Consider the following 14,555-nt stretch of genomic DNA (forward strand, 5'->3'; position numbering starts at 1 on the left):
TAGTAATCATAGTATTATATTACTCTAATGTTAATATGTACAGCGTAATTGGAAAAGAGCTCAAACATCTATTAACAATTCTCATAAATGCTCATAATACATCTAATACATAATATTAATTAAAGACTCTCTAAAGTCGATGACCTAAAGCAGATAGTGTTTAGGTAATATGTGTTTATACCTGAAGGGTATAGACATTTTGTTGTAATCACCGAGACTCTTCACAAGTGTGTTAGTATGGTTATTAGTGATTATGTCATAGAATCTACTGGTTAGTAATGTCTGTAACAAACGGAATATTATATATGGCATGCAGTTTTTTCAAGTATATATGGGTGTATTATAAATTATTTTTAGGGATTGATTTTGTATTACTTGGAGCTTCGAAAGGTTAGTATTCGAGGCGTTATTCCATACAGGTGAAGCATAGGTTAATAATGGTAATATGAGCGCGTGATATAATTTTATTTTATTTTGAGTTGATAAAGAACTATGGCGATTAAATATTGGGTATATTGAGGATAAACCCCGCATCGCCTTGCATTTTGCTGCCTCAATGCTGCCCATTTCATTCTTTTATCGAACGTTACTCATACATATTTTATTACTGACTGCCATATCAGACTTTCTCCAGCACACAATTGATGCTCGATTCTTCCTCGACTCCAGCATTTTCAGATAGCTCTGTCTTTTTGGACAGTCTTTGAAGTTAGCAGGGTGAGATCCTGAACAGCCTGAGCAGACAGCAGGGGTAACTATCCCTTGATTGCATTGTGCGGTGAGGTGAGCGCCGGCACATTTGACGAACTTGGCCTGCCGATTGAAATTTTTTAAGCGTGTCCATATTCTTGGCATCTGAAACATTGAGTAACATTTTGAGATTTACTTGTATACTTAACGACACTAACCTTTGTGTGGCAGATGTTCCGGATTTCTTTTATCTTCTTTGCGGATACCGATGGCTCGAAGAACACCAAGTATAGCTCGGTGGCGTTGCTCCTAGGCTCCATCGTCTTCATATGGATAACTTTGGATACTGTGAACCCTATCTGACGATATCATCTTTAACGTCAGCCTCCGGCAATTTCGGAAATCCACGCACGACACTTTTTACTTCCTTTCCCTCCTTCCTGGAAAAGGTATGGAATTGTCAATCCGGTGTTTGTAAAATTCCATCTCGAAGCTTGTAAAAGTCTTCAAGACTCTTACATTGGATCTTAATGTTGTTTTGACCAATTAAAGTCGTGGTGAAGTCTTTTACAAACTTCTTGATCAACTCGATCATACTGCCATGAGTTCCAGTACCCGACATAATGATTTGCGGAATTCTTCCACCGCTTCTGGGGACATCGGAAACCTTCAATAGTCCATCAAATTTGTTTTTCTCCTGAATTTTAAATTCGGAAGCAACATCTTTCACTTTTTTTGCCATTTTTTGGCACCTGCCACTCAGTATCCATCTCAGAGGTCTGGGAGCAGCCTGGTTGAGGATCTTGAGATGTAGTCTTCATCCGTTTTCTCAACTTGGATCTTCGGATTGTGCCGACATGTGATATTATTGTGTTTGTTGTGTGAGAGGTATGTGTTACGTATGTTGAAAAGGTGTGGGTTTTTTTTAAGATATGACGTATCGCTGTAATATTAGCGCTCGTACAGTAAGTCGTTCGCACGAAGCGTCGAGAGACGAGGCTTCACTTATTTAAGTAATTGTATTTGTATTTATTCTAATAATATTAAGAGTTTGAAATATTTAGCTTTATAAAAGTGATCCGAAAATTAATATATGTACATACATATGTTGTAAAGATGAAAATCTGAAATTGTTTTTTTTTTATAACGAGTGTTATGCTCGTTGAAATTTCAACGGGTGATTTCGGAAACAAATTGACACATTTATCGATTTTTTCCGTATTAAGATCGTTGTAAAATTTGCAGATTTCTTCACGACGGTGCAATTTCATTAAATCAGCATTACAATGCAAATCTATAATTTCAAGTTCCGTCGGTACATTATCAATATCTATTGAAAATGGATCTCGTACAGTTGCCAAGTTTGTCTCAATTTTTCGGAAGTCAAATCTTCCTGAAAACTCATCACTCAAAGCGTTGATAATTTCACCATATTCTTCAAATTTATTTTATGGTATTGTTGCGTAGGGGTGGGTGGAGGATCCAATTTTAAAGGCCAACAGTCGTATCACAGCATTTATTGATGATTAAGGAGATACACGCATTGCCAGTGCTCCGTCCAGAATGACATGATATCGCCTACGTACCGCCTTATAAGGGGTAGATCTCTCAGGACGTCTAATCTGTTTACCTACTGTATAGTCACATATTCGGATATGTATTCCCACGGTATGAGAAGTGCAATCATTGTTTAGCTTTCATGCACTTAGCTTGTCGCTAATCCTTAAAACCACTTACCCCGGTCACACGGTCTCTCAGGACGCTACTCGGCCTAATCCGATCGCAATTACTCGGCGGCTCTGTTTAGTATACCTTACAGTATCATCTCCCGCAACTTCATGGTTGGAAAGTGGTCTACCCTTTTAATCAATAAATGTTGAAGAAACGGCCGGTGTTTCAATTGAAATGCATTCAAACATTTCACCATATACATTTTTCCCTTGTAACATTGTGTTGAAAGTATTTTAGTGAGTCACGATGTCCAGAATAAATGCAAAATTAAAAAGCCAGCCATTATCAGTTAATTCGGGAAAGTCTATAATATTTTTCATTTCTAAAAATAAAACGATGTCTCCTTTTATATCCCGTACTCGCCAAAGTACTTTTCATAAACTAAGCCATCGGATATGATTATGATAAGGAACATTTGTGTACTCCAATTCAGGGACGTCATTTGTGGGTGCATGGGGGAGCACTCGCCCCTCCTAAATTAGGAATAGTGTGAATTTAGAAAATAGTATGAATTTAATGATAAATGAAATGCTATCGATTATTTCTTATGTTACTTATGGGTAGCTTTAGTGACCAATAAAATAAACGATGCACTAGGCTACTTTGAAAAAACGTTTTTATGATTTCGAAGCAAGTATATTTTGTTATGCCTTGGGTAATATTCTTAGATATTGTTCGTCCCATGGAGAGAATTGTTAGAAAGGTGCGCCTTATTTTATTTTATCTCAGTAACGTTCGTGTTTATTATTTGTTTTCAAGTAAGGTTTTTAATTAATATGTTACTGAACCGGTCTAATCCAAACCGATTTTATTTCTCGTATTTTTGTTTGCGGACGTCTAATCTCTCACAAAACTTCGAATAAGATGAATTTAATCTTCATGTGTGACGCGTTCGGTCTAAAAAAAGTTTTAGCTATTTAATAAAATTCCGTTCTGACCAAAACATTAACAACTCTAAGTTAGTACATAAATAATACAAATATAAATTTTTGTGTTATCACAATCGTGACCACACGAAAAAATCGTGTGGTCGCAACATTTTGAACTTATCTAAGAGGAAAAAATCCTCTTTATCGTATATATATAATAATGTCGTGAAGAGCACACATATTTAAAGGGTCCGCCATCTATGTATAAAATTAATGACTGCCAACTGTCACCGAGATTAAAAATGTTCGGACTTGAAAAGCTTCTTAAACGATATTATATCTCTATCGTAATGGCGGAGGATCCATTTACTTATATTGATGATCAAAATGAGCAATATGGCAAAGTATGAAAACGATCGCATAAGAGGAAAATTTTCCCTGAATTGTAATCGAAAGTGAAACGTAAAGGAGGTATGTAAAAAGACAGTCGGTAGAAATTAATTTAATCGATAGTTTTTAGTGATACAGTTTGATTGACTATGTGAAGATTTTTGGAAAGAAATTTTCGCATGCGGCGCCTTTTTGGTTTTTTACATTATTTAACAAAATATGAATTTGAAAATATTTCAAAAATAAAGTTTTTTATCTTTATAACCGCTCCATATTATTATATATACTATTGTTACGTACGCCGTGGATTAAGCGAATAGAATCCCAGAGACTATGTGACCGTTCAAGGGTTATCTGTTAACGGATTAACTAAGTGCATGCACTTACTTCCAGGATTATATCTGGACTCTAAGTGCATTTAGGCTAAACAATGACCGTTATTAGTCCTTTCTCAGAATCGGTACCGGGAGACCTAATGTCGTGGGAATACATATCCGAATACGTGACTATACAATAGGTAAACAGATTAGACGTCCTGGGAGATCAACCCCTTATAAGGCGGTACGTAGGCGATATCATGTCATTCTGGACTGAGCACTGCCAGTGCGTGTATCTCCTTAATCATCAATAAATGCTGTGAAACGACTTTGGCCTTTTACTTGGAGCCTCCACCCACCCCTACGCAACACTATGTATAATAATACGATAAAGCATATGTTGTATATGAAAGTAATAGAAAAATGAAATATTATATTATAAAAATATACGAATTTGTCTAATGTCTAAAATAATTCATTTTTATTTTTTTGTATTTTTGTTTGTCCAATTTCTCCATTTAATAATTATTTTTCAAAAGTAAGCAACACTTTTTTCATATTTTATAACTCAATAAAGTGTATGCAAAGTATATTTTCTATTTTATTTTGATATAAAAAATATATAAAAAAAAATCAATTTGAATTTTTGCCTATCCCCCCCAAGATAAAGCTGAAATGACGTCCCTGCTCCGATTTAATATCTTGAGGAAAACCAATGAATTGTCGGTGTTCCAGACCACCCGTGTTAAACTTTTAACACATTTTTACACAATACTTGTTGTACAAGCTTGGCAAGTAAAATGATTGATAAAAAGAACACCATTGTCTCGATGATAGTGAACTGCTGATATCTCTTTTCAAACTGTTCTTGAAGGACTGCAAGGTGCTTAATAAGTAATAACGCGTTGAATTCATTGTTACCTGACATTTCCTTCATATTTGGGAAATGCACGAGAATCTTCATCTGCAGATGTGATATCCACAAAACCAGTTGTAATTTCAATGATTTTACAAAACCTATTATTTTAACTAAATGTTTGTCTTTTTCAAATTTAAGTTATTCAATTTTTCCATGTCGTCTGTGAAAAAACCCAAAGCCAAAGCCAAATCCGACAAACAAACTATGTATATTTGCGAGTTAACATTTTTTTTTCTCGGAAAAATCGACGTGTTTATACTTGACAGTGTTCTAAAGAATTACAATATTCTATTTTTGTTGATTTAGTATTTTAATTCAAATTCATAATAATACATACAACATACAACGTAGATAGTCCCGTTCAAATCTAGGGGTGATTTTTAAGTTGACCGGAAATGGTACTTCCTCTTTTATAAGTTTTTGAATTCAATTATCACCCAAATCGCTAACTGAATCGGACTGATTTTTTTTTGAATGTAATAAAAATTATGAATTTTATGATCTAAAATTTTTTGAATATTTTTACCTGAACCGGAAGTAGTACTTTTACTCTAGAGAATCGAGGTTTTTTAATGTTTTTCTCAGAAATCTTTTGGTTTATTGAACTGAAATTTCATATTATTTTCGTTATGTATTAATTTATGTTTAATTGTTATTTTGTTTTTTTTTGTGTTATATTTTTTGACCATTGTGGCGCTTTAGGAATTCCTGTTATGCCACAATGGTCTGTTTAGAATAAAATAAAATAAATAAATAAATAAATATCTAAAAGTTTCAGCTTAATACCAAGTTATATATGAGATTTTGATAAGCATCCGTCAACCGGAAGTAGCAGTTTACTTTTGTTCGATTTTTCTTCCACTATTTTTTTCGACCCCTGAAACATGTGTGGTCTACACGACAAAAAATTATGTATAATTATTGTATCAATGTGATGAAAATAAAAAAAAATCACTAAATTTAATAAACCGGAAGGTGGATTTTTTCCTCTGAGAAAGATCAAAAATTTTGTGACCACAATTCTGTACACAACCCTGAACGTGTCAAGCTGAAAATGTATATTTCTATTCTTTATGTACTAACTTAGAGCTGATAAGATTTTGGTAAGAATTCGTAAACCGGAAGTAGAATTTTTTTTAAAACAATATTTTATTATTTTATTTTGACCTTTTAATTTATTTTTATTTTCATTATATTAATTGTGTATAATAATTATAGTGATTTTAAGTAATAAAAAACTTTCGAACAAAATCCGACAACCGGAAGTTAAACTTTTGTCTTGTGTAAGTTTCCCTACATTTGAGCTCAATTTGTATCAAAAACGCCCCCATAACCGATATGTGCGAACGTGTTTGTATGTTTAATTATCGAATTTTGTTTTGTGACCTTCTTATACTCCTCAAATAAAAAGATAAAACCATGGGTTGGTCACATCTAAATTTTTTTCCATCTCGTCTGGATCGTTCACATACATAATTCTCGCAAGAATCCTGGGGTGAGTTTTATGTAAGGTTTGGGTGGTAGAATCAGTTCCGGTTGCGGATTCTTTTTTCATTTCCGGATCCAGATGCCTTTTATCAATTCCAGATCCAGGTGCCTTTTTCAATTCCGGATCCGGATGCCTTTTTCAGTTCCGGATCCCGATTCCTTTTGCAGTTCCGAATCTGGATTTCTGTTTCAGTTCCGAGTCCAGATTTATTTTGCAGTTCCGGAATAAAAAAAACAAATTAATGTTATTATTAGATTAGTCATGTATAAGCGGATATACCGTGCGAAGCCGGGTAGAATCACCAGTTGATAATATGTAATTCAACTATCAGTTATATGCGCATACTTGCTTATCTTAAAAGGGCATCACGAGGTCCAGCCATGCAAGTTATTCAGGACCTAGATAATTCTCAAGAAAATTACACTATCGCGTAGGATATTTTATGACAAAGATATAAGCATCGTAGGATGCTGATTAAAACAAAAATAAAATCCATTTTTAATATAAGGCGATTCAAACCGAAACTTTCAAAGATTTGCGCCATCTATCGGACGAGATAACGATTAAAATAAGAAAATGAGGCAACTAACAGAACATTGGGACAGCATGTTAATATGCATTTATTTATTTAAATATGTAAGTTGCCTCTTCAAATTCAACTGGAGTGGGAGAATGGTTTGCCAAAAAATGACATGCCATCCTTTAATTCGTTAGAAAAAAGTTATCTTCCTTGATCTAGGGTCTCAAACAAACTACACAACTACAAAATTACAAGTAAAAAAAAATCGGGTGTGACCAACCCATGACTTTATCTATGTATTTGAGGAATATAAGAAGGTTACAAAACAAAATTCGATATTGAACTAATAACTATGATAGCGATACAAATTGAGCGCAAATATATGCAAATACTTGCACAAGACAAAATTTCTACTTCCGGTTGGCGGATTTTGTTCAAATTTTTTTAATTATTTAAAATCAGTATAATTATTATACACATTTAATATCAAGATGATAAAAATAATTTAAAAGGTCAAAATAAAATAATGAAATATTGTTTTAAAAATAAATACTACTTCCAGTTTACGAATTCAGACCAAAACATTACCAAATCTAAGTTAGTACATAAACAACACAAATATAAATTTTCAGCTTAATACGTTCAGGAGTGTGGACAGGATCCAGGCGACAACATTTTTGACCTTTCTATTAGGAGAAAATCCCACTTCCGGTTCATTAAATTTGATGGTTTTATTTTTTATTTTTACTTAAAATCACTATCTCTATTGTACACAATAAATATCAAGACGCTTAAAATAATATAAAAGGTCAAAATAAAATAATGAAAAAATAATGAAATATTGTTTTTAAAAAAAATACTACTTCCGGTTTACGAATTCTGACTAAAACGTTACCAAATCTAAGTTAGTACATAAACAACACAAATATAAATTTTCAACTTAATACGTTTAGGAGTGTGGACAGGATCCAGGCGACAACATTTTTGACCTTTCTATTAGGAGAAAATCCCACTTCCGGTTCATTAAATTTGATGGTTTTATTTTTTATTTATACTTAAAATCACTATTTTTATTATACACAATAAATATCAAGACGCTTAAAATAATTTAAAAGGTCAAAATAAAATAATGAAATATTGTTTTAAAAATAAATACTACTTCCAGTTTACGAATTCTGACTAAAACGTTACCAAATCTAAGTTAGTACATAAACAACACAAATATAAATTTTCAACTTAATACGTTTAGGAGTGTGGACAGGATCCAGGCGACAACATTTTTGACCTTTCTATTAGGAGAAAATCCCACTTCCGGTTCATTAAATTTGATGGTTTTATTTTTTATTTTTACTTAAAATCACTATCTCTATTGTACACAATAAATATCAAGACGCTTAAAATAATTTAAAAGGTCAAAATAAAATAATGAAAAAATAATGAAATATTGTTTTTAAAAAAAATACTACTTCCGGTTTACGAATTCTGACCAAAACGTTACCAAATCTAAGTTAGTACATAAACAACACAAATATAAATTTTCAACTTAATACGTTTAGGAGTGTGGACAGGATCCAGGCGACAACATTTTTGACCTTTCTAATAGGAGAAAATCCCACTTCCGGTTCATTAAATTTGATGGTTTTATTTTTTATTTATACTTAAATCCACTATCTCTATTATACACAATAAATATCAAGAAGCTGAAAATAATTTAAAAGGTAAAAATAAAATAATGAAATATTGTTTTTAAAAAAAATACTACTTCCGGTTTACGAATTCTGAGCAAAACGTTACCAAATCTAAGTTAGTACATAAAGAACACAAATATAAATTTTCAGCTTAATACGTTTAGGAGTGTGGACAGGATCCAGGCGACAACATTTTTGACCTTTCTAATAGGAGAAAATCCCACTTCCGGTTCATTAAATTTGATGGTTTTATTTTTTATTTATACTTAAAATCACTATTTTTATTATACACAATAAATATCAAGACGCTTAAAATAATTTAAAAGGTCAAAATAAAATAATGAAATATTGTTTTAAAAATAAATACTACTTCCAGTTTACGAATTCTGACTAAAACGTTACCAAATCTAAGTTAGTACATAAACAACACAAATATAAATTTTCAACTTAATACGTTTAGGAGTGTGGACAGGATCCAGGCGACAACATTTTTGACCTTTCTAATAGGAGAAAATCCCACTTCCGGTTCATTAAATTTGATGGTTTTATTTTTTATTTATACTTAAATCCACTATCTCTATTATACACAATAAATATCAAGAAGCTGAAAATAATTTAAAAGGTAAAAATAAAATAATGAAATATTGTTTTTAAAAAAAATACTACTTCCGGTTTACGAATTCTGACCAAAACGTTACCAAATCTAAGTTAGTACATAAAGAACACAAATATAAATTTTCAGCTTAATACGTTTAGGAGTGTGGACAGGATCCAGGCGACAACATTTTTGACCTTTCTAATAGGAGAAAATCCCACTTCCGGTTCATTAAATTTGATGGTTTTATTTTTTATTTATACTTAAAATCACTATTTTTATTATACACAATAAATATCAAGACGCTTAAAATAATTTAAAAGGTCAAAATAAAATAATGAAATATTGTTTTAAAAATAAATACTACTTCCAGTTTACGAATTCAGACCAAAACATTACCAAATCTAAGTTAGTACATAAACAACACAAATATAAATTTTCAGCTTAATACGTTCAGGAGTGTGGACAGGATCCAGGCGACAACATTTTTGACCTTTCTATTAGGAGAAAATCCCACTTCCTGTTCATTAAATTTGATGGTTTTATTTTTTATTTTTACTTAAATCCACTATCTCTATTATACACAATAAATATCAAGAAGCTGAAAATAATTTAAAAGGTAAAAATAAAATAATGAAAAAATAATGAAATATTGTTTTTAAAAAAAATACTACTTTCGGTTTACGAATTCTGACCAAAACGTTACCAAATCTAAGTTAGTACATAAAGAATATAAATATAAATTTTCAGCTTAATACGTTTAGGGGTGTGGTCAGGATCCAGGCGACAACATTTTTGACCTTCCTTCCGGATGCTTCCGGAAGGGAAAAATCCCACTTCCGGTTTATTAAATTTATTGATTTTTTTTTATTTTAATCACATTGATACATGAATTATACTTGAATTTTTTTGTGAAGACCACACATGTTTAAGGGGTCGAAAAAAATAGTGGAAGACAAATCGAACAAGAGTAAACTGCCACTTCCGGTCGACGGACGCTTACCAAATTTTATATATAACTTGGTATTGAGCTTAAACTGATCGATATGAAATTTCAGTTCGATAAATCGAAAGGCTTTTGAGAAAAACATAAAAAACCTCGATTCTCTAGAGTAAAAGTACTACTTCCGGTTCAGATAAAAATATTTAAAAAATATAAAATTATTATTTCTAGTACATATAAAAAAAAATCAGTCCGATTCAGTTAGTAGTTTGGGAGGAAATCGAATTCAAAAACTTAAAAAAAAGAGGACACCTATAAGGAGAGGTACCATTTCCGGTCAACTTAAAAATTTGAAAAAAATTTACGTAGTGTCAATAAGAATTTCAGTAACCGATACAAAGTTTCAGTTTGATAGGGCTAACGGTGTTGAAAAAAATCCCCAAAGTACACAGACACACACACAGACACACACACAGACACACACACACACATTTTTTCTAGATCATGAAAACGTGATCAGTAATCGATTCTGAGTTCGAATCAGTCAAAATCTCGAGTTCGAATTTTCGCATGATCACAAAACTTCATCTATTGTTACTACGTACATAGATAAAGTAAAAATCCATTGACACCAATTAATTCAGAAGCAAAGATGTAAATCTAATGAAAAAAATTATTTAATCGAAGAACATGTGGAAAATACCTGATAGCCTCTGGATTGATTTTAATGTCTTAATATATTTAATATGTGTTTATTGACAAACGATTTATTTTAAATTGAAAAATATTTAAGAAAAGAAATATAAAATTGTTATTGCAAATATATATATGTATACATATGTACATATGTATGTATACATAAACATGTAGATACAAGGCAAATATGTATATATTTCAAAAAGTATACCTAAAATACATATTTTTCAATTTTTAATTTTTATTTTCTTTAAATTGGTTGGGTTGTTTGTGAATGTGTATATATAAAATTAAATGTCTTTTTGTATATTTTATATGTATGTATGTATGTATGTTTATATAAAATAGTTATTTATGTATGTATTATCTGTCCACATTGTCATATTGGGGTAACTTGTGAAGAAACTGGTATGCGAATTAAAATAAAATAAATATAATGATTATTTGATATAATATTTATTTTCAAGTAAAACAAAAAAAAGCTGTATTCGATCATATAATTGTTTCATATGGAATTACATGTGCAATCTCATAACTTCTCTCTTTACTTAGACTTTTTGAAGCTTTCCAAGTACTGCTTGTCTGATCGTATTCCCACACATCATTTAAAGTCTTTCCATCATATCTACCTGAAAGTCAACACAATGAATGCATTATTCATTTAAGGTCTATAAAGTTAAGTTGTATAAAAATCAACCATGCAAAGTATTTTATTTTGGAAACAGCAGAGACTGATTCCGTATACAGGTTTCGGCAGTTCTAAATAAATAGAAGTTTTATTGTCATACCAACCTGCGATGAAAAGTTTCCCTATGAATACGACGCTCTAAAAAAGGTAAATTAAGTTTATTTGATTTTATATTTTATATAATAGTTAATACGCACCATTAAAATAGTTGATTGATATTTACAGAATGTGAACTTCGTGCTTGAATCATCTGACTGCGGTAAATCCAAGAATTGGTCTCCACTGAATACATTTGCACTTGATTAGTAGGTATAGTTTTTCCATTTTTATGCACTTGCCCGCCTACTACATATATTCTGTAATTGATGACAGAAGCACTATGAAAATAAACAGCCGACAACAATGAAGCTATTATCTCCCAATCTCTAGTCTTACTGTTCCACCTATTCGAATTCAATAAACGTTAACGTCCCTATCAATCGATCTAATGAAATTACTGCAGTTCACTCACCTTTCAACTGTAGATATAACCATATTATTTTCATAGCCACAAATGGCGTAAATATCTGTGGAAGAATCGCGAGGAAGTGTCACTGCTGAGAAATGTAAACGAGCTTGATTTAATGGATTCAATTGATGTTTCTGACCATTTTTCAAATCGATATATTCCACCTGAAAATAAATAAATAAGTTATATTCCAATTAATCTAATCAAGTACTTCACAGCACCGGAAAACGTTACTGAATTTTCTGCGCAATTTGAAAAATTTCTTCCGCCTATAATAATGATCCGATCTCCTGCGATGACAGACGCAAAATTATCTTTAATAATTCCAGTGTCTTTTGACAGAGTCCAACTTTTCTTTTCCCCGTCATATATATCGATGGTATATGCACTCTGAAAACAAGTCGTGGAATTAAATTATTAATTTATAATCCAATCAAAGAATTATTAATGCCTATCATATAAAACTGACTTTTCTTCTACGATGGGTCTCTCTTTGGATAAGATATTTACTATTCAATGAAATCTTGTTTAGAATTGCTAGTCTAATAGAGGTCATACATTCTGTACACGAATTAAAGAACTTCATTACTTCCTCGACGAGAAGCTGAAAATATACACACCATTCGTATACTATTATACATTACTATAATATTTAATAAATCTCAAATATAATAAATTAATATATTCAATGAAATCAAAAATACACAATAAATACCTTAATCGACGGCAAGGATAGCCTCACAGAACTAATCAGATTTACCATGTCATTTTTACGGCTTGCATCATCATAATTTACCCAGAATTTCACAGAATTGAATACGTCTTCTTTGGAAGGCACTTTCAAATCATCCGATTTCAAGATTTCGATCACAGTGGAGGCTGGTAGATTGAGAAAAAATTGCGTTCGGTGCAGCTAAAACAGAATTATAATTGAAAAATAATATAAAGACAACATCATTTTTTATTATATAATCAACACTCACCGTCTCGAAATTTTCCAAAATCTGACGATTTTCCAAAACAGAAAAAATAAAAGTGCCAAGCATGATAAAGTACGACTTACCAATTGGACAGAAAGGCAGCGAATGATGATAAGCACTGTCATTCTGCGGTTTTATCACGACTAACACGTACGTATATCTCAACCCTTTGGCTGCTGGATATTTACTGATAGTGTGCTATGCCAGGTCACTCTTAATAAACACTTTATGTCAAACTAAAATTTGGATATACACATATGTATAACAAACCAAACCAAACAAATTTGGATAACAAACCACAAGCATGTGTATGCTTAAAACAATTGGTGAATTCGGAGTAGCCAAATGAGCGAAAGATAAGGTAAATTTGCAAACTCTTACATGAAAAGGTCAAATTGCATTTGTTAAATGTCTAGATCTTGCCAGCAGCTATAGATGTACCTGTAATCATCGAGAAAGTCGAATGAATTTTTCGATATTAACCTAAATTTAAACACACGTCCTCTTTATTGCAAAACCTAAGCTGAGTTGTGGCACAATCTCGTATGCTTTTGCAAATTGTCGTAATTTTTAAGCAAATAGCCAAAAAAAATATTATTTATAATATTTTTTATTATTTTTAAAGATATGTACGATCTGAAATTTACTATGACTTATTTTTAATTACGATTTTCATTCACGGGCTTTATAGTAAAAACATTTTTTTTAACGAACTTGGAGTTAAAGGGTTAGTGCTAGATTATTTACACAGCTGTGCCATTAAACCACAGAAAAACATGTTTTACAGTAATATGTACATATGTTCATTGAAAACCACAAAAAAATAACAATATATCTGATAAAATATAAAAAATAATAGTTTACTTACAGATTATACACATTTTTTAAATTAAAAATAAAATCATCAATGATTGAATTTGACAAATCACTTAAATTTGCCATGCATATTTTGCACCCAGTAGGAATATTTCCCTATTTACTAATTAATGAGATAATATTCTCTTAATTAATCACCGCAGAAATGTTTTGCCTTCAAAATAGTTTCAATGACGTTAAAAAACATAAACAGGAAACAAAAAACAAAAAACAGGAGCATAATTCTTTATAATGATTTCAACTCTATATATTATACTTAATTCAATGCTTGGCTAGATTTTTATGTGTATTAAACACGTGCAAAATGACAGACTGAGACGAAGCACCATAGTTCGTTTTCAATTGAAATATGTTTATATTCCGAATCAAACCTGGTTTATTGTGTGTGGGTGAGTGTGTTTGTGGGTTTTCATTTCAGTTCACAATGAATTACAATACTTGTTCAAAATATTATCATATTATCTAATGCTACTCATATTATCTAATGCCACTCATATTATCTAATGCTAGTTAGTATGTTGCAGGTAAACTTTGTGTTTTTACTTTACCCATTTATGTATCTATTAACAACAAATAAAGTTCATGGTTTTGACTGTAAGATTTACTTGTTATCCAAACATGAATATGAACTTTTTTGGTCTTATAAACAAACGTTC

The 14,555-nt window shown here is 31.3% G+C and overlaps 1 protein-coding gene across 4 annotated transcripts; it reads right to left on the reverse strand.

Annotated features, from left to right (window-relative positions):
* Positions 1-11,283: 11,283 nt before the first annotated feature.
* Positions 11,284-13,147, reverse strand: LOC143918716 (kelch-like protein 25). 4 transcript variants are annotated; one of them, XM_077440730.1, is made up of 8 exons: positions 13,027-13,147; positions 12,759-12,956; positions 12,513-12,647; positions 12,278-12,433; positions 12,047-12,207; positions 11,759-11,978; positions 11,636-11,673; positions 11,284-11,472 (listed from the first exon to the last, which is right to left on the reverse strand). In XM_077440730.1, coding segments are annotated over exons 1-8 (972 nt in total). In that variant the 5' UTR covers positions 13,090-13,147; the 3' UTR covers positions 11,284-11,471. The 4 variants fall into 4 exon arrangements, with proteins under 4 accessions (XP_077296856.1, XP_077296857.1, XP_077296855.1 ...); XM_077440731.1 differs by having other exon boundaries at positions 11,286-11,472; positions 11,759-11,891; XM_077440729.1 differs by having other exon boundaries at positions 11,286-11,476; positions 11,545-11,673; positions 11,759-11,891.
* Positions 13,148-14,555: the final 1,408 nt, after the last annotated feature.

This window comes from Arctopsyche grandis, chromosome 11 (assembly GCF_051622035.1).
Source record: "Arctopsyche grandis isolate Sample6627 chromosome 11, ASM5162203v2, whole genome shotgun sequence".
Classification (NCBI taxonomy): domain Eukaryota; kingdom Metazoa; phylum Arthropoda; class Insecta; order Trichoptera; family Hydropsychidae; genus Arctopsyche; species Arctopsyche grandis.

Bases quoted from the DNA above. Each gene is read 5' to 3' on its own strand.
- LOC143918716 (XM_077440728.1), bottom strand. From the start codon at position 13,089: ATGCTTGGCACTTTTATTTTTTCTGTTTTGGAAAATCGTCAGATTTTG. The intron at 12,648-12,758 runs GTATTTATTGTG...GTATATTTTCAG, and splicing joins TATCCTTGCCGTCGATTAAG to CTTCTCGTCGAGGAAGTAAT. The intron at 11,674-11,758 runs GTAAATATCAAT...TACCTTTTTTAG, and splicing joins AAGCACGAAGTTCACATTCT to AGCGTCGTATTCATAGGGAA.